Here is a 19,764-nt window from a genome sequence, read left to right as displayed (position 1 = left end):
TTATGATTTATTGAATGGGTCTCTAAGTAAACATTTTAAACTTTTATTAGACATCAAATAAAAATCAATTAGTGTGATTATAGTCCTTTGATTTTGGAGGAAAAGTAGCTTCTAAGCTAATATTGCTGCTGTCTTTCCTCCCTGGCCTGGATTTCAAGAACTGTTGCTAATTTTTAGTTTAATCTTTTTTTAATAAACGTGCAAACTGAGCCTGAAGCAAGTTTATATCAATAAAGGGAAAACACCACCACACATGAACATGCACATGCTCATTTATTGAAGTGACAATTAATACTGTGAGAGCAAAGTTACACACTGAGAAGTGACGGAGAACTTCCCTTCATTTAAAACCTTCTTCCATCTCAGTTGGCATATTTGCATTTTTCAAAACCACCTTAAGATTTGACAAGAAAAAGCGAAAAGAAGAGATTTTAAGCCACTAAAGGTTCCTACTGCTTCTTTGTAAAATGAAAAACACGGCAGAACGCTGTTTACCTGAATATTTAACAGTACATAAATAATAAACCCGTACTTCAAAAGGAAAGATCAGAACATGATACATTCTCAGTTCCTCACACTGTAAAGAAAAACCCAGTGTCAACATTTAACGCTTACAGACAAAATATATTTAGCAGTAAAAGCTCAACATTTCTTGTAGGAATTTGTTTCTACTACTAATTAGTTGGATTTATTCCATTTTTAAGGAACAGGATGTAACTCCCAGCTCAGTTATGCCTTAAAATGACAACTATGTGGTGAGTCGAGGCATTTATAAAGTGAGACAGGGATGCATTACCTCCTGAAGTCCTGGCAGTCAAAGTAATGGGACAAAGAGAGGAGGAACAGCAGATCTCTATTGTCTGCTGCAGTACTCTGAGATCACTTTGCTCCACCTTCCAGGAACATGCCAGCCCGTTCCTAATGGCTTTGCTCACTCCTCTGCTCTGCTGATTTGAAGGATTTGTCTCAAAGAGAAGCAGAAACGATAAGGTGTCAAGATTTTTTTTAAGTCGCATTGCAATTTTAAACCTTTTAAGACGATTTTACTGTAGATTTAGAGATTTTTCAGACAAGGAATGCAAAAAAAAAGCTTCAAAATTCAAGTGTCTAGTTAAAATCCAACAGCACATCTACGTTTAGCCGTGGCTAAAAGGGGAATGTTGTGATTTCACAGCGAAACAAGCTTGGCACTTTTGCACTAAAGCAGCTAAAGCCTGTTGCTTCAGCTATGTCTGATTTATTCTTATTATTTTGGCAGGTAAACACAGCAGTGAGGCCATACAATTTTAATTTAGGAAGCTTAAAAACAGAATAATTAGTACGATCAAAGGAAAGAAAGAAATAACATCTGGCTCCTTTTTACCCAAACAAACCTCAGCGACTCTGGCCGTCAGTTTTCACTTCGTCATGTGATCGCAGCTGCAGGGTTGCCGTCTCAACAGATGATCGTACGCGTCGCCTCGGCCGAAAAATTTAAAAAAAATCACGCCGAGACGAGCAAATAATACTTCACATCACTGGAACCACGAATCATCAGCACAAACATCTAAACGTCACCAAGTCGATCTTCATACGTCCAGGGCGGGAAGCGAACAGCAACGAGGCTCAGAAGTAAAAACCGGCAGCTGTTGGATTCCAGCCCTGCTTTCAAATCGAGCACAGAAACAAAACTCAAAAAGTCACCAACACTGAATACACTACTCAGAAACACTCCTTTCTTCTTCTTCTTTCTATACAAATTAAAGCAATAAATAATAAAGACGGTACCTTTGCATAAACATGAGTACAAAACCTAACAGTCAGTGGATTTACAATAAACATGAGTAAAACATAAGAGGGTGCAGAGGTGTGTTCACACCCGTATCGGGGGGAGAAGAACCTTAAAGAACAGCCCCATTGTTCCTGCTAACCAGAACCTGAGCAAACTAATCCAGATCGTCCACATCCTCCGTCATGACGGTGCTGGTCTGATCTGAAGTCACACCTGCAGATCGAACACAGAAAACAACAAATCTAAACCGTGCCTGCAACGTCAGCAGCATTAGCAACACGTTACTAATTTATTCAGGTGTTATTTTCACACAGTTCCAGTGAAATTAACTGAAAGATTTATGGTCTAATTTCATGTAAACAAATCAGTTTCTTCCCAACTTCAGATTTTATTTCTTGCTAAACTATAAAAATGTTTGTACTTGAAGTATCGTCGTCATTTCCAGACTTCTTCTTCTCCTCCATGTAGCCGTGACTGAGCAGCTTGGACATGCTGACCGGAGGAGCTTTCTTATCGTAGGATCTGAGGAGGAGAGAGAGCGTCACGTTATCAAACCTCTAAAACCTTCCAAATAAATCAAGTTTATGTCAGTAAATCCAAGAAAGGAATGAGTTCTTACATTCTCTTATACTTGCTGCTCATGGTCAGACCCTCCATAGGCACAACTGCATCATCTGGAGACATCTGCAGATTGAAACATCAACCAGATTCAGTTATATAAGCAGCAACAGCCTGACTGACGGATGCAGAACTACAGGAATTCACCAAGTTAAAAAACATGGAGAAATGAGAGGCTGGGAAAAAGATCAGGGAAGCAGAGCAGAGGATGAAATAAAGAGGAAAACTTAAGGGAAAAAAACCTGCCATGCTGTTAAAAATAAAACCAACCAGAACATTTTAAAATGATGATTTATCTGTTAGTTTTAACCCAGACTCAGCAACCTGCAAATGTATTCACACTCCATGAACCGTTTTATGTTTTTCCAAACTGCAACCACAAACTGTGATTTTATGCAGCAGAGCAGAAGGTAAAGCTGAACTTTACTTACTAATAAAGTGACCTCTGAATGCACCACACTTTGCTGTTTTTTCTTTGTAACTAAACCATAAGTCACATTTCTTCCACATAAAGTCCCAGTAAACCTGTGGTTGCAATGTGAAAACTTCAAGTGTGTGTGAATACTTTTGCACATCACTGTAATCCAGTTTTCCCAGATTAGAACCAGCTGGAATATTGAAGAGAACTGCAATCACTGAGCCAATGTTTCCCCCTCCAAATTCCCAGGAAACAAAAAAGTCCCTCCGGAGGATTAAAACCTGAAACAATTTCCAAATGAAGGGATGAAAAACGAAGGTGGAAAATGAAGGAAAGTTGTGATAAAAACTGAAATAATGGCATTAACAAAAGATGGAGTGGCATCTGCGTGGCATGAATGTTGGGGAGTGACTAGTTCGGTCCATTCACCTTCTCTTTACCATGGGAAAAACTATCAGTCTCTCTTTCCCAGGAGGAATTGTTATCAGTGCCAAAGGGAGCAGCCAGAGGCCGCCTGCCCGCCTTCATCTGGCTGTCAGGAGACGAGGCTTTGTTTCCGCTGAAAGCACAAAACCACGATGACATTCCATGTGAAGGTTCTGGGAACAATTCGCCTGCAGCCGCAACACTTGGGTGACAGACAGTACGATCACGGAGCATTCAGGAACATTTCATTTTCCTCTCCTCTGGACTCTTCCTACGAAAACGTTTCCTCTAAATCAGCGTCTGGCCCGTCTTACCTCTTTGACTCATCCTCTCCGAACCAGTTGGGCGGGTTGTAGGCTTTCTTCGGTGCGTCATCGTCATCAACATCGTGACTCAATAAGCCTGCAGCAGGAAGGGAAACATTAATGTTGAAGCTAAAACTCTGCAGGCAGTAATGACTCTTATCTCCACTCTGAAAACACCAGAAGGGATTTAAGTCACACCTAAAGCAGCTCAGTGGCCAAATAATTACTGCGACCTCTCAGAGTCGGGGATTGTTTCAAAACGATGAACCAAAATGAGAATTCACAAAGTTTTATTCACATTTATTTCCCATTTTCTGCTTATGCACTATGAGTAGGCCTGTCACAATAACTAATATTACTGATGATAAATTGTTCCAGAAATGATCGCAATAAATCATAATATTGTTGTTTTATAATATATTGATAATAATGCAAGTTCTCAAAGATTAATAAACTTTCATTTTGTAAAGAACACTTAACATTATCACTATTTAATTTTCTATTTCATTTCCAATCATTTGTTTTTATTAGTTGTAGTAATTTTTTTATTTACCATCGTTTTTGTATTTATTTTGTAAGATAATTTAAATACCAAAAACAAATAAAACAAAATTAAATTCACACTCAACCAAAACCATAAATAAAATTGATTATATCTCTGTAAAAAAATTAATCTTCATAAAATATTAGTCAAAATGGAAACTACTGAGCTCTTTTTAATTTGTCATGCGATTAATCAATTAATTGCTTATTGCAATAGGATTAATCATGAAGTTAAAATAATTAATAAATATGAAACGCTTCCCAACAGGGAGGCAAACAAACAGCTACTAAACCAAACAGTGAAAGATTTTCTTTATGATCATTGGATTATTGTCAGTAACTCTTGAACTGACCAGTAATTTTAAACCTGTGGTTTATCGGTTCACCTTTGTGTCCTCCCTGCTTCGCCAGCTTGACGTAGTCCGAGTCGGTCTCAAATATTCCCACTCGCCGCCCGCTGGTCCTCTCCACCGCCGCGCTCTCGGTGGCGGTCTGGCAGAGGCCGGGAATCTGGGAGGTGGGTCCGGTCACGCCGCTGTTCGCAGCTCCAGGCTTTATGCCTGCAGAAAAATACAAGCATGACCTTCATTAAGCTGAAAAATAGTGGCTCTCGGATGAAAATAAGTTTAATTTTTCTACTGGATTTATTACCACAAATATGTACAAATGTTGCAAGGAAATAAGAGTAAACAGTTTGCAAACTTTAACCAGTCTTACCTCCGGGTTTGGTCCTTCGATGGTTGGGTGCAGCAGCGCTCATTTTAGCTGACGACGATAGAAAATCTGCAAACTAAATACAAACATTTTAAATTCACAACTGCCACAAGTTAGGGAAGGGAAAAAAAAGCAAAAACAAACTGTAAAACACTTTTAAATTAAATGAATGAGCTTCTGTAGAGTTTAAATAAGGCAATAAAAAATGATTAAAACAGAATTTTATTATATTTTATCACTTCAGCTTCCTACTGTCCCCACATGGGGGCAGTATAAATAAAACTGTCAGTTACAATTGAGAGACAGAAGATGCTTTCACTTGGATTAAACTTTAAATGGAAACAGTCATGATGCATGGTTCTACAAGGTTTCTAAAAAAGGTCAGAGGTCACAATAGCTAAAATCAGAGTTATTATTCTATTTTTTAATAGAAATGCAGAGATTGATGATGTATAAATAAAAGAAACATTGACAAATTGACAAATCAATGGATAGAAAAATAAATTGGCTAGATTCATGCAGATAAATATGTGCAATAGATGCATTGGTGAACGTAGGCATGGATGAGAGGATGAACAAAATGATAAAAATGATTGGTTGGATGATTAATAGATTATGATTAGATGGATGGATGAATGGATAGAAAGATTAAAGCAGATGGATGGATGACAACATGCATGCAAAAGGATAAACAGATGGATGGATGGATGGATGGATGAATGGAGATAAAATGTCAAATCTGGCCATGGTGAGTAAATGTAAAGGAGCAAATAGCGCTCAAGATTTACTCATTTACTACCGTCGGTTTTATTTCCATAGTTTTACTTAAAGTAGATTAAAAAACGTACATAAAACGTTTATTTTTGCCGTAACATCATTTACATCGCCCGGCTCAGGTTTCACCGCTAATGTGAGCAATAAATTACTGAGATAAGAGGCTAACAAAGCGTTGCTAACCGAGTTAGCCGCCTAGTTTCCACCGCTATCTCCCTATTTTTTACAATGAAATTGTGATCCCTTTTTAATAAAGTGCTAAAAAATAAATAAGAAAATATAAATATTTCTTACTCTAGTGTTGCAGTGTGCGTTTTTGTATTTGATGAGTTGGGTTGCTGCAGGTAAAAGCCGATAGCTTCTTCTTTCCTCCTCACAGAGCTAACAGCTTCCTGTGGCACCTGCTGCTCTCTTCCTGTTCACGAATCAAAGATCGTGTATTTAAAACGACGCCCTACACTGAGTTTTTTTTCCCCCCGAATCAACTGTACGTTTATGATGCATGATAATGCGATAAGAGTGAGAACTCTGTGTTACGCAACCTCTTTTGGATACATGGATAGACAATCTTTGTTCTGCGGTCAAATTAAGCATAAAAAATAAAACATTTGGCTTTTTATTTAATTTATACTATTTAGTTTATTTAGATAACATTACATGACTACAGGAAATGAAAACAAAACATATTGGGAAAAATTGTTAGCCTTTAAAATAGATGTCATAGTGCTTGAAAAAATAAAAAGAACATTAAGAATTTACATCAGCCTAAACAAAAAACAAAACTTCTTTTGACTGACAAATAATTGAGAATAATAGACTTTTAATTCTACTGACATCCAGGAATACCTACAGATGAAACATCCAAAATTATTAGACAGAGAAGAATTAGTAGGAAAACCTATATGACATTACTATTTAATAAAAATGCTTAAATACTGTTATACGTAGAAGAAATTAGGCAGCAAAGGTTTTCACTTCAAACTGATATTTATATAGTTTTTCATTTGATCTTTAAGACAAACTATTGCTTAAAACTGGTTCCAGTTTCTCAATTAAAACCAAAGAAAGACATCATGCTGGTTAATATTCATTAAACTGGAAAGTAATCATCATAGTTTGAATATTCTGCAGAGTTGTCTCGATTGGCCGTCAAACTGGTTTGCCTCCTGGGTGCTGGTGACCCCTCAGAGGTCTTTACCACAGTCAGGACAGAGGATGTCGTTTTTGAACGTCAGGAAGCCTCGACCAACCATCGACGAGCTGCATTTTTGGCAGTTGAAGCAGTCGTTGTGCCACTGTCGATCCTCAAATGAGATGTACTTGCTGCCCCCGAGACCTGAGGTAAAAACAGCAGAGAGGAGTCCCATGATTTTTTTTTTTTTTTTATGCAATAACTCTGTAATTGATGGTGATTGGACACACCAGATCCCAAGTTAAGCATATAATCTAGAGAATGTTGAGTTTAGGTGTTAAAATTGAACCAATTACAGTTCAAAAATGGTTTTGGTGAATCTTTTCAGCTTTATTTCCAAACTAAAAAACTGAAACAAAACTTATAGTTTCTGCTGTGACTTGAAACTTTTTTTTTCAAAACCTAAACTAGTATCTGAAGATTTGTGCAAGGTCATTTTACCACTGATTGGGTTGGTGCAGTGGGCGCATTTCTTTGCAAACAGGTTGCAGAAACACTCGAGGCAGTAGGTGGCGTCGTCTCGAGAGGTGAATCTCTGCCCAGCCAGCTGCATTTTGCATCCAGCACAAACAAAGCATTCCTTATGCCACGGCTGGTCATGGTAGCTCACTCCTCCAGTCGTAATGGGCTAAAAGATCGAAGGAAAACAAAGCAAAACAAACAAATGAGAAATTATTTTCAAAAATTCTAGTTTTGCCATTGAAATTTTTGATTTTATGACAAAAACACTGTAGTTATAGCAATATTTTTTGGTTGCGACACTTAATTCAGGAACAGAAGTGAAAATAAAAACACAATACATTAGTGAGCTGCAGAATTATTGCCATTAAATCATATTATAATAAAAACAAAAACAAGTTACATTTTATTATATTTTAAAGTAAAGCAAAAATGTAATTTTTTTTCAATTATCTTGAAGGTAAAGTCTAACTAACTCTCAAGAAGTTAATTAACTCCAATTAAAGCTTAAAAATTAAAAATGTCATAAAACTAATCAGCCTGGTTTGAGTTGAAGCTAAAAACTAATATCACAAACTTAAATACCTTAAATGGAATTAAAGATCAAATCTAACTAACATTAAAGCTAATAGCTAACTATTATAAAACTATTAGTAAATAAAGCTAAAGGCTAACTGAAGGCTAATGATCCTAAAGATAAAACATAATTGGTATTAAAGATAAAAGTTAATTAGAAATTTTATTTGCCAAACTGGGATTAAAGATAACAGTTAGCTATCATAAAACTAATGAGTCTAAATTATTTGTTTTACAATTAAATTCAATTGTAAACACTAAAAATTACCCAATAAACATACCGAATGAGAAATTACCAAGGTGAGTAGCTGACTTGTTTTTAGAGTCTGAAAGAAATCAAACTGCTTATGTTGGTTCACTAGCAAAATTAATCATTTAAAATCTGTTATAGTTCATGTTAAAACACATTATGTTACATAACTACAGATATTTTCAGCAAATGTCCTCTGAATTAGTAGATTTAACCATTTTTCTGCATCACTCTGACATCACACTTTGCAGCCATCTTGGCTGTTTGTTGCTGACTTTTTCTCCCGTCTGCGCCGCGACTCCCGCCTGCCTGACCATCTGTTTGTTGCTCATATTTGTTATGTATTATACATGCGAGTCTTTGTAGCACCAACTCTCAGCTCCTCAGTAAAACCCAGTATGACCATATATTTGCAGAACATTGTAACTGGTTTAACGGCGGAAATTGTAATGGAACATTGTGAGGATGTTAACCTTCTTGCAGTGGACACACTGCAGGGCAAACAGTTTCTCATAGCAGGCCAGACAGTAGTTGTTTCCGTCCTTCTTCACAAAGCTCTTGGTGCCAATAGTCTGCTGGCAGAATCTGCAGATGAAACAATTCTCATGCCAACTGTTCCCCTTATGCTCCATCTTCTTGGTGCCTGGAACGAGAATATTAAAATGCATATATCTTTGATTTTATATTAATCTTCTTTCAAACTAAATCAGTGGTGTTCAAACTTTTTCCCATGAGGGACAAAATGGTTAAGGTGAAAAACATTTTAAAACAAACTTTTTATGTCTTTTGTATCAATAATAAACTAAGAAATTTAAATTACATTGAAATAAAAATCTATATTTTTTTTTATAGAAAATGGATCTGTGAATCATTGTAGATACATTAAAACAACCTTCACTGTTTAAAATCTTTGGGGGGTTGATTATTTTCTTATTTGGACCACAAGAATTGCTTTTAAGTAAAATTAAGTTAATAACTTTGGTTCTGTTTACTCCAAAATTAAAATAGAGGTAAAAACTTTGTAAATAAATGCAAATGTATTTTTCTGCACCTGAATTAAAAAAAAAATGTATCTATTTAAAAAACAATTACAATAAAAATACAAAAATGTCCATCTGCATCAAACAATTATGCTTGCAGATTGACCAGTTTGTCAATTATACATTTGAGGTCTGGGGTTGATTAAAATCCTTCAGAGGCCCGCAAATGGCCCCTGGGCCGCACTTTGGACACCCACGCACTAAACTATTGGAGCAACAGTATAAGGAATGTTTCTTGTACCTGGCATGATGGTCTTCAGGCAGGCATGGCACTTGGAGGAATACTCAGTGGCGTAGCAGTCGGTGCACATCAGGAGGTTGTTTTTGGTGGCAAACGGTTTGTCGACCAGAGAGCGGCTGCAGTTGTTGCAGAGGAAGCATTCACTGTGCCAGTGACGGTCCTTGAAGGACAGATCCTTCAAAAGAAAGACAAGAAGTTCACAATTTTTATTTTGACCTAAATATTCCATCAGCGACAAATTTAAATAGATATTTTAAAAGAATGAAAGTTACCACTCGTTTAGTGTTAGCACTGCGGCAGAGCTGGTTGCAGAAAATTTGAAAAATGTCCAGAAATAAAAATGAGGCAGAAATAACCAACTCTCAGTTTGCTATTTTATACAACCCACAATCGCAAATACAATATTTTTAAATGTATAATAATATTAAAATGCTAGCAGGAATACTATATTATATTCAGTATTTTTTTATTAGAAGACAACAGAACAGCTGAAACTGAATCTCAGCTTGTTATTCCTATTTACACACCTGCTTTTGTTAGCATTGCAGCACAGCTAGCTGCTACAGGAAGTGAGAAAACAACCAGTTTACAACTCCTTGTCTGTGAACCCATACCTGATGTAGAGTAACAATGAAATAGAAAGTAGCACAGCTGAAACTGAATCTGCACTTGTTTTCCTTATTTATGTTTTCTTTCTTTATGTATTAGCTAGTTGCTAGTTGCTAGTACATAAAGTAGGAAAACATTTCCGTAGTCCTAAAATTTACTCCAAAAATGATAGAATTTTATCTTTTTCTGTTCTAAGAATTGAAATAAAGAAAAGCAACAACTGAAGACAAGTCTGCACTTCTATTAGATACCAACATGTTGCAGGAATTGAATAAAATTGACTCTTACACCTCCATGAACCAGCAATTTAAGGTTGTGGGACTATTTCTGATTTAATTATGAACTTTTCCTTAATGGCAAACATTTGGTCAGACAATGATTGCAGTGAAAGTGTATAGAGGACATTCTTTCTTATTGGTTACAACAAATAACCACTGTTTTGATTTGTCCTCCAGAAGAAATTCACACTTTATGTATTTTAACCTTAAAAAATTAAAATGATGGAGAAATATTTTAATTCAAGATTAACTGTGGTTCTTCATTTAAACAAAACCAAGTAAAAAAGTCACAGAAGTTGACCAGCAACAAAACGTTGGATCTACATTGGAGTTAAAGAAAAAAACAACATGGATGCATCACCTTGCTGGTGCAGCTAATGAGCTTCTTGCACTTTTCACAGTTGCTGGAGAAAAGTGTCTCATAGCACTTGATGCAGTAAGGATATTCCTCCCTCAGGATGTACTTCTGTCCATACAAAGAGTCCTTGCACTCTGTGCAGTCATAGCGCTCAGACATTTTGACTCAGATCTCCTCGCGGAGTCTTTTCCTCTGCAAAATAAAATAAAATTAGTTTAAAAGACAACAGTAGTAATTGCATAACCTCACAGAATGATTTACGACGTAGAATATAAAGATCAGATTGAGTTCCTGGAATCCTAGAGATTTGTAGTTTTACAAAGGAGAACCGTAAATCCTCAAGATCATGTGGTCATAAAATTATTTAATTACATTAACCTGCACCAGACCCAGTCCTCAACAACCATTTAATTAAATACTACATTCAACAAATTAGCAGAGAAATGCCACAAACTCTAGAGTAAATTCCACTTTATTAATTGAAATTATATAATTATATAGTTAGATGATGATTATATGGTTGGAAATGGAAATTGGAAATACACTCATATAACAATACCTTAACTTGTAATTAGCAGTCGTTTTAAACTAAATTTTATGTCTCAATATGTTGTAGTTGAGCCAAATTGCTCCTAATCCCAAATTTGGGATCAAGATACAACCAACAGTTCTTACAAACCAGTTGTGCTTTGCAGTGTTTATTTCTGCCTATTCAGTATTTATTAATTGTACAGTGGAGCTTAACTCCAAATTATTAGGAGAATATTATCCTATTCAAAGATTTCTTCATAGAGCACATCTAAAATATTAAATGTCATAAATTGGCAGGTGGTTTTACCTCCAGAGTATATTTGTGTCAGTCTGAGAACTCTAAAACAAATCCAAATATCTTTGGTTTCTAAGTTTCCCAAAAGCAAATGCAGAACCCCTTAAGAAGTCTTTCTACTCTACATGACACCCGTAACTTCTCTGAAACCAGTTTAATCATCCATATTGATATGAAATACCTCTATTTCTATAGAAACTGAGTGGTAGACGTCTGTAAACCAGATTTACTCCCTTTGTTTTGCAGTGAACACCATCCTCTCTTCTTGTCCTTATTGTCATCCCTTCTAAATCCCTGAGACTTGTGGCTCAGGTAATTGTAGAAACTTCAACAAATAAACACCAACATTGTTGAAAAAGTTACGATTTTTCCCCACGGAGAAAATAAATTAGAAGAAACCATGAAGGTCTTACCTGCCCGGCTTGGTTGCCGTCTGAGACCAGAGGTGTTCTACTGTACAGAGTACTTGGTGTTTCTTATTAAATCGAGACCCGTGACAGAGCAGGAGGGTGGAGACGGGTGGCCTGATCGGAGGAGGCAGGCTGGATTACATTCAGCCTGTATAAAAATCACAGCAAACTGATTACATTTTCAACACAGAAGAACAAAAACACATTTTAGTGATGATAAAGTGATGAAATTTTAACACTACCTGTTCTGCACACCAATATTTCCTACACTACTACAATGAAAGCACTGTTTTTTATTTTTTTAATGTTAAATACCATTATAACACATCTATATATTAGCATCTGAACATTTCTGAACATTTTTCCTGGCAGAATTAAACTTAAAAGTCGCATTAATCACATTTTCAGTAAAGTTTAGTCTGCTTTTTTATTCCAAAACTAGTTCTGATTAACCGTCTAAACTAAATATTCATTTTCAGATGAAAGGTTAGGAGGTTCAGGAACCATCGCATAATAACTGGTGAATACCAAAACATGAGACCATCCACAGTGGACGCAGTTTTACATTGTGTGTTTTATTTCCAGAGGAATCGCTGTATTGCATAAAGTGAAGGATTTTTCAACGTAATGTTAATACTTTGACATAGTTAAAGGTTGTGAGCAGAAAATGGTTCAAAATAAACATCAAAACTGATTTCAGATTGGATGAAATAATCTCAAAAAGTGAATAAATTTTACCAACAAAACTGAATTAACTTCTGCCAAGATGAGGAGTTAAATATCTTGAATTATTATTCCACTTTCATGTTTGCATATATAAATGCAGTAAAACTTTAAATATTAAATATTTGAGGGTATATAGATTGAAAGAAATCCACCAAAAATTAAAAATTAAGCACCAAATTTGTGTTTTTCAACATTATTTTAGTTGTGTGTTGCATAATCCTTACACAATTTATATAAACATCAAAAGCCCAAAATGATTACGCCACAATGAGTGGAAGTAAACACCTCATTTTTTTTAAATCTGAACTGACAACCACATGGATTGTTAATGTAATTAACTTGTAAGCATATGACTGGAAGCTGTGAATATCTTTCCTCAAACCTGTCAGCACATCATCAAATTCTTATGAATAAAATTTTCTTCACATCACAAGACGATGCGAAGCCTTGAAGGGTTAATTGTTGGCTGTTGGCTTTACCTACTGTGAAGCTGCTACTTTGTGATAAGAAGGCTTAATTTAATCCAAATCTAATAAAGATGATAGTTTAACATAATTACGTAGCGTCGCAGTTTCCAGGAGACAAAACTGCTCAGATATTTTTCACATACTGACAAAACATATCCTTTATATCTGTCTAAAGTTGACCTGACATAGCTTACATAAACAGTAACAAAAATGTATTCAGCTACACTTTGGTTTTGAGTCACAAATTAAATGTATTTTTGCCAAATTATCCACTTCTGTGTCCGGTATTCACTTTCTTAACGTCGTTTAGCCTTAGACCATCTAATTTAACCCATGTGAGGAATGTATTTTGATGTATCATGGCTGACACATTAGATAATGAAATAACACCAGATAAACCAAACAAAAGAAGGAGGGTAAACAATAAATAATATAAAGGTAGAATGAGATTTAACCTGTGAAAGGGCCTATTGTTTTGGAGGTCAGCTGATTAGCAATACCCAGGTAAACATACTGTTACCTCTGGTGTGGTGAGAACATACTGATCCAAAACTAGTCACAAGGTTTAAATATAAATGTAGTTAAACGTAAACAAAGGCATGAACTTTGTAATGCTTTAAAATATTGTACAGCCCTCAAATTAACTTAGCTAATGTAGCTTCTATCTGCTAGCTAAGGAGGACATGCAGCCAGCCAAGATGGCGGTTCTTGTGGGAGCTACACATTAGGATCTATTTCACAGGATTTCACTTTTAATTACTGCCGAAAAGCTGATTAAAATTTGGATCAATTTTTGTAGCTACATGTGACAAACATCAGCAGTCAATTGAATACAATTTGGAAAGAGGCTGCAACAAACCAAAATGTGGAAAATGTGAATACATTCCAGATAAACTGGAATGCTGATGATGCTGGTATGCATTTAGTTGTCTATTTTTTCTGTCCAATTTGATTTTTATTTCCACATTTCAAGAAAACAGAAGCAGGTCATACATCTGAGCTCAGTTTAAAAAGTTTATAATTAGGATATTAGTCAAATTATGAATCAGATGTTTTATTTAGCCTCCTTCCTGTTCCTGATTTTCCATAGAGAAACAAGCCAGGGTCTGTATTCTGCAGACTAAATGACAGGAATGTGTATGATGGTGTAAGACAGGAAAGAAGATTGTAAATCTTCAAGTTTAATTATTAAATTAGCCACAAAAAACAATTTGCTTTTCGAATTAATTTGACTGCTGAAATCTTCTCTTCACTTACATTTAGCAAAGAAATAACATAATTATCTATAAACAACGCATTATGTAGTTCCTTGAGAAGAAACAATACAGCTGCAAGTTTTTCTGGGTGACATCAGGTAACAAACCTTCTTTGGAAACACATTGCATGTTTTCAGTTTTAATAAATCAACTTAAAACCACATTATTTCCAGACTTCCCCAGCAGTAACTGGAACAAACTTTATAACAAAGTCTGTTAAACAATTCCTTTTATCACTTGACTAATTTTAAAATCATGTTTTTCAAATTACGTTATTGCTAAATCTGTCCACTTCCTGTCTTCAACTTAATATTAATTCTGAAATCATGATTCTATTTAGAGAAAAAAGAGCAATAAATAACCAAGAGCAATTTTTATTTAGCCATTTTTAACCTCTTTGATTGTTTTATGTGCATACATGACGCCAGTGTTGTGTAAACTAAAAATAACACATAATGTATATTTATGCTGCTTTTGGAGAAATGGCTTCTTCCTCTTTAAGTGACATTTCAGTCCATGAAAGTGCAAGATACTCACTTATGTGTGTTTAAAGTTTCAGTAATTTTAGTGCATTTAGATGCTGAATAAATTTTTAAAACATTTTCTGAGATTGAGTAATGAGAAATATTTTTGTAATGCTAAATGTACAAAAATAGGAATAATTTGGTCGAATTTCATTTTTGACAAGAAAAAAAAACTAAATGTGTGCTTATACAGAAAATGAATTAATCTGGTTTCAACTGAAAGTAGTTTTACGAAAATTAAACAGAAAACAAAGCAACCTGGCGTTAACTCCTGCTAAATGTATAGAACTTGTTGATAAGTAATTAGAGCTATTTGCTTTGTGAATTAGATACTGAACTGAGAAAATGTGTAACAGTGTTAAGGAGTCTCTGTCAGTGGTTTCTTTCTTTTCCTTTTTATTCACTCCTATCCCCAATAAATCCAAAATAGTTTCAGATATTGTTTCATGAATGATTAAACCTTTTAAAAGCAAAAAAAAATGACAGGAATGTGAAAAAATATCCTTGTTTAATTTAATATTTGTGTTTTACGTTTAGCTACTCGACTTAATATTTAGGTTTTCTTATTTCCTTTCCTGCAGAGTAAACCACTGCTGGTAGGAACCCAGGTGAAGAGCTTACATGATTAGTTTTACCATCTGCTTCCTTGGAGTCGAACAGGGGAATCCTGGGAAGTTTTATGATCTGTGGCCTGATCTGATTAGCCTCTCCAGGCCCATTCACACACAGAGGAGTCTAGTTAAAGACCATATGTTGTTCATTTGGTCTTCAAGTCAAGACTGGAACTCTACAATCACTTTTATTAGCTGCTGCATTTCTGATGTAAACTAGTTTAATCAAAAAAGACTCACTGTTCATCATATGACAAAAGCTAAATTTGATTAAATGCTAAATATTAAGTTTTGTAAATAGTATTGCTGTTGTGCATCTGGTTAACTTATTTTTCTGTTTTTGTCTCTGTATGCCGTCTTGAATGCTTGTAGTTGTGTGAAGTGTCATGTTATATAATTTTTTACATGTTATTTTTTAATAATATGATGTTTTTAACCATAATTTTAAAAGTTCAGCTTAGTTAAAACCTTTTTATTCATCTTTGGGATCCGGGAGGGATTTTATATATTTTTGCTGATTCTGGTCAGCAAAAAATCTCTAAAAGCCTAAATAAATTCACATGTGGAAATATTTGTTTAGAAAAAGTGTTTTTAAAAAGGAGGAAATAGTAGGTAAAAACTAATACTTATCTTGGCTTTAGAACAATTTGGGATTTTTAAATCTTTGTTTTTAAAAGTCTTGCACAAAAACACAAAGTGCATGTAATAGGAAAATCAAATGCCAGGAGAAACAGGGATCATGTGCTTCTTGATCTTCCTTATTAGTCCTGAAAGTTTCCTGGAGCTTCTGCCTTCATGGTCAGGATCAAATCCTCCAGCTTTACCTCCATCATTATTACATTTCAGAAAGTCACAAGAATGAAAACTGAAAACTAGTTGAGTCAATTCCTGCTGCCTAGTGGTTAAAACGCACAAAATTATAGATGCACAAACGTTTGGAAAGTTTTTGAAGCCTTTCCCAAACAACTACAAATCCTAAAATAATCTGTTTAAACAGGCTCACATTTCTTTCACTACAACTGTGCATGAATCTAAATTAATTGCCAATTTTCAGTTCAATGTTCGATGGGTTAAGGAGCAAAATACGTAAAAAAGAACATCAGTTTTTCAGAAATACAATTTAACATAAGACTAATACAAAAGGTAAGTGGCAAATCTCGAGAGTTTCAGCTTTTGAATCAAATGACTAAAATAGAAACTTTTCAAAGATATTTTAAGTTATTGAGACCCACCTAAGAATTCACATGGTAGATAGTGCCACATATCTGCATATTTAAAAAAATCATTGAATTCACCTGCACATCCTTAGGATTGTATATTTCTATTCTGATAACGGCACATGCAGTAGTCTTGTTCAATACATTTTTACTGTTAATCTTGTTTTTATTATAAAATGTTTTGGTATTTTGTGTAAACTTGCTTTTACATCTCAATTTCCCTTCTGTTGGATAATAAAGGTCATTTCCTTTTCTTCTGTTGATTTCTATCTGGTGAGCTGAACCAGAGAAACGACTAAAACCCAACGCTGAGGTTTAGACATTACATGTTTTAGATCAAAACATGTAATATTTTAATCTAACTTTGCATTAAAATGTCATTATTTACTAAAAAAAATACAAAGTTTCGATAAATTGAGTGTTTATCCTTTGGTGAGCTGCAACATCATTCCACGTCTATTGGTGGCGCTGCTGCGTTGTTTTTGCGTTGTTACTGTAGCCAAGAAGAAAAAGTTGAAAACAGGAAGTGTATGTAAACAAATACGTGTTGGATGCTAAACGGGGTTAAGCAGTATTCTTACACATTTTTTCTCTTTTTGATAATGAAATGAGAGAAACGGCAGAGAGTTATAGATGGGGGACAACCAGCGGGAGGATGTCGGAGGAGGAAACTCAGACTGGATGTCCAGTCTCCCGGAGGAGCTCCTGGACGTCCCGCTTTGGAACCTGGCTATTCCTGGTAACACCCGAACCGCTCAGGAAATACCCAAATGTTTTAAATGTTAATACTAACCATCTGTGTGTAACAGGGAGCCATGACAGCATGTCCTTCTGCCTGGACATGTCCTCCCCGGTGCTCAGATCGGAGCCCTGGCTTCTCCGGATAACAGACCGACTTTTCCCCTGCTTGACCCGACCCTGTATTTACCGCTGGTCCACCACACAGGTACCGGGGTCTGATGTAAATCTTCGTTTTATGTCTTTTAGTGGTCATCTTTATGATATTTTTTTTCTTGCAGCAATCTGTCCTCTGGCATCAGTGTGAGCTCGGTATTCGCTACTTGGACCTGCGGATCGCCAGGAAGCCAGCAGGGGGCAGCAGTTTGTTCTTCGCCCACGGGATCTACACGCTGACGTGCGTCAAGGTGTGTGGAGACAGAAGCAGAGGCGTAAAGAGAAGAACTACTTCAACATATTTTTACTCAAGTAAACAGTAGCCATCCTAGAAATTACTCAAGCGTAAACAATATTTGGTAAAATGTCTATGCAAGTACTGAGTAACTGATTGTAACCAAAATAATTCAGTATTTAAAAATTACACAATCAGGCGGACCAAAATGTAAAGTTAAGTGGAAATGTAGGTATTTTAAGCACCAAAATGACAATAATTTATAGAAAGTAACGAAAAACAACGAAATCAGGCAGAAACAAACCTTTAAAAATGACTAATAAAAAAAGCTGCAGGTGTGTGTCGCTGTCTGGTTAAAACCTGTTTTTCATTCAGTGGGTAGAGAATCCAGAAATTTTACTCAAGTAAGAGTTTTAATATTTCATAATAAAATTACTCAAGAAAAAGTAAAAAGTACAGCATAATAACAAATACTCCTAAAAGTACATTTTCTCAAAAAAGTTACTCATGTAAATGTAATTGAGCAACTATTACTACCCACCTCTGGACAGAAGAAAAGCTGGGTTCTTTATTCTGGGTTCATGTGTGTCTGTGTGTGTAGGAGGCTCTGGAGGAGCTGGCGTTGTGGCTGGACGCTCATCCCAAAGAGGTCATCATCATCTCCTGCTCTCACTTTGAGTCTCTGACTGATGAAGATCACGTCCAGCTGGTGGACTTCATCCTCTCGCTCTTCAGCAAGAAGCTCTGTTCATCACAGGTTAAGAATCAAAGCATCTCCTGAAGACACACGTTATCTGTGAACTTTATGTGCATGTGCTGTGTGTGCAGGACACTCCCACGTTGCGTTCCTGTTGGTCTGGAGGTCAGCAGGTCATTCTCTCCTATGATGACCTGCAGATGGAGTGTCAGCACCGTCAGCTGTGGCCAAAGATTCCTTACTGGTGAATTTAACACACATTTAGAAGCCATATTTCCCTCCACAGAAGAAAATCACAAATATATTACTATCTGGCCTCATGGGAGCGCTGTGTCTGCAGGTACGCTGACAGCCCAGATCCAAAGAAAGTGATCAGATATCTGGAGGAGAAGAAACGGAAAGGTAGACCAGGTACTGCAGTTTTAAACCTGTAAAATAAGTTGAGTTACATTAAGGAATGTTTCTGCAACATTCTGCATGCAGGGTAGGGTGTCAGTAGTCAGTTTCTTACCTGGAGTTAACGGAGAATCAGAAAGGAAAGTGGACCGACAGACCAAACAGACTTAAAGTGTTTTGTGTTTCCAGGTAGTTTTTACGTCAGCGGTCTGAACCTGACCGAAGACGCTCTCTACATCCTCCTCCATCCCCTCCAGAACCTGAGGACGATGACAATGGAGGCGCTCTCGCCACTGCTCCGTTGGACCGCAGAGCAGCGCCCCGGCCCAGGAGTGGGCGGAGTCAACATCATAGGCTGTGACTTCGTAGGCTTCAGTCGGTTCTGTTCGATCGTGATCGGCCTAAACTTCAAGCTGCTGAAAGCTGCAGCCAGGACTTCCTCTGGTTCCCAGTTACCTCCGGGATGAACTGCTTGAACTGGTTCCCCTGGTTTAGTTGGGAACATTAGCGCTCACTGTTGCAGAAAAACATTTGGAAACATTTGGAGGATGTTACCAGAATCTCCACACTTCCAATTTCCATCAATTTTACTGCAAACTGCTGCACTTTTAAACACATTTCTAAGTAGAAAACTAGTTTTCTAGTTTGATAAATCATCTGTACATATGTGTAAAAAAATTTTAAATCAGTGTTTTCTTCTGTTAAATCAAATATTTTTGTACAACTGAATGAACTCAATACAGTTGGTTGGACTCAAACAAATCTGTTTAAGGGTCTTTTTTATTTTAGTTTTCTACTAAAAGGATTTAGTTACTTTTATAAATCTCTCACCATCTTCTCGTTACTAATTAGTCACTCTGCGTATATGTCAGTACACAAATCAGACATATCTACTAAATTAGCAAGTACCAGAGCATTGGAAAATGTCTAAAT

General features: G+C 36.1%; 4 protein-coding genes across 5 annotated transcripts in view; 2 read left to right on the top strand and 2 right to left on the bottom strand.

Moving 5' to 3' along the window:
• Positions 1-19,764, top strand: part of LOC102228431 (NLR family CARD domain-containing protein 3-like) — a 971,185-nt gene that overhangs the window by 234,349 nt on the left and 717,072 nt on the right. The window lies entirely within an intron of this gene.
• On the bottom strand, positions 255-5,989 carry LOC102237557 (uncharacterized protein C7orf57 homolog). The gene is made up of 8 exons (XM_005809646.2): positions 5,864-5,989; positions 4,799-4,871; positions 4,468-4,641; positions 3,548-3,635; positions 3,237-3,366; positions 2,391-2,455; positions 2,193-2,293; positions 255-1,984 (listed from the first exon to the last, which is right to left on the bottom strand). Exons 2-8 carry the CDS (start codon positions 4,839-4,841, stop codon positions 1,926-1,928), a joined length of 660 nt encoding a protein of 219 aa, XP_005809703.1. The 5' UTR covers positions 4,842-4,871; positions 5,864-5,989; the 3' UTR covers positions 255-1,925.
• LOC102237295 (four and a half LIM domains protein 2-like) lies at positions 6,229-17,491 on the bottom strand. Its single transcript, XM_005809645.2, has 7 exons — positions 17,403-17,491; positions 11,812-11,956; positions 10,576-10,764; positions 9,328-9,502; positions 8,520-8,689; positions 7,203-7,389; positions 6,229-6,905 (listed from the first exon to the last, which is right to left on the bottom strand). The coding sequence occupies exons 3-7, from the start codon at positions 10,729-10,731 to the stop codon at positions 6,754-6,756; spliced, it is 840 nt and encodes a 279-aa protein (XP_005809702.1). The 5' UTR covers positions 10,732-10,764; positions 11,812-11,956; positions 17,403-17,491; the 3' UTR covers positions 6,229-6,753.
• On the top strand, positions 17,117-19,593 carry LOC102237044 (PI-PLC X domain-containing protein 1-like). The gene is made up of 7 exons (XM_005809644.3): positions 17,117-17,348; positions 17,419-17,555; positions 17,629-17,754; positions 18,340-18,495; positions 18,567-18,679; positions 18,776-18,846; positions 19,021-19,593. The coding sequence occupies exons 1-7, from the start codon at positions 17,243-17,245 to the stop codon at positions 19,296-19,298; spliced, it is 987 nt and encodes a 328-aa protein (XP_005809701.1). The 5' UTR covers positions 17,117-17,242; the 3' UTR covers positions 19,299-19,593.

Source organism: Xiphophorus maculatus, chromosome 24 (assembly GCF_002775205.1).
Source record: "Xiphophorus maculatus strain JP 163 A chromosome 24, X_maculatus-5.0-male, whole genome shotgun sequence".
NCBI classification, from domain to species: domain Eukaryota; kingdom Metazoa; phylum Chordata; class Actinopteri; order Cyprinodontiformes; family Poeciliidae; genus Xiphophorus; species Xiphophorus maculatus.
This window is presented reverse-complemented; position numbering and strand designations above follow the sequence as displayed.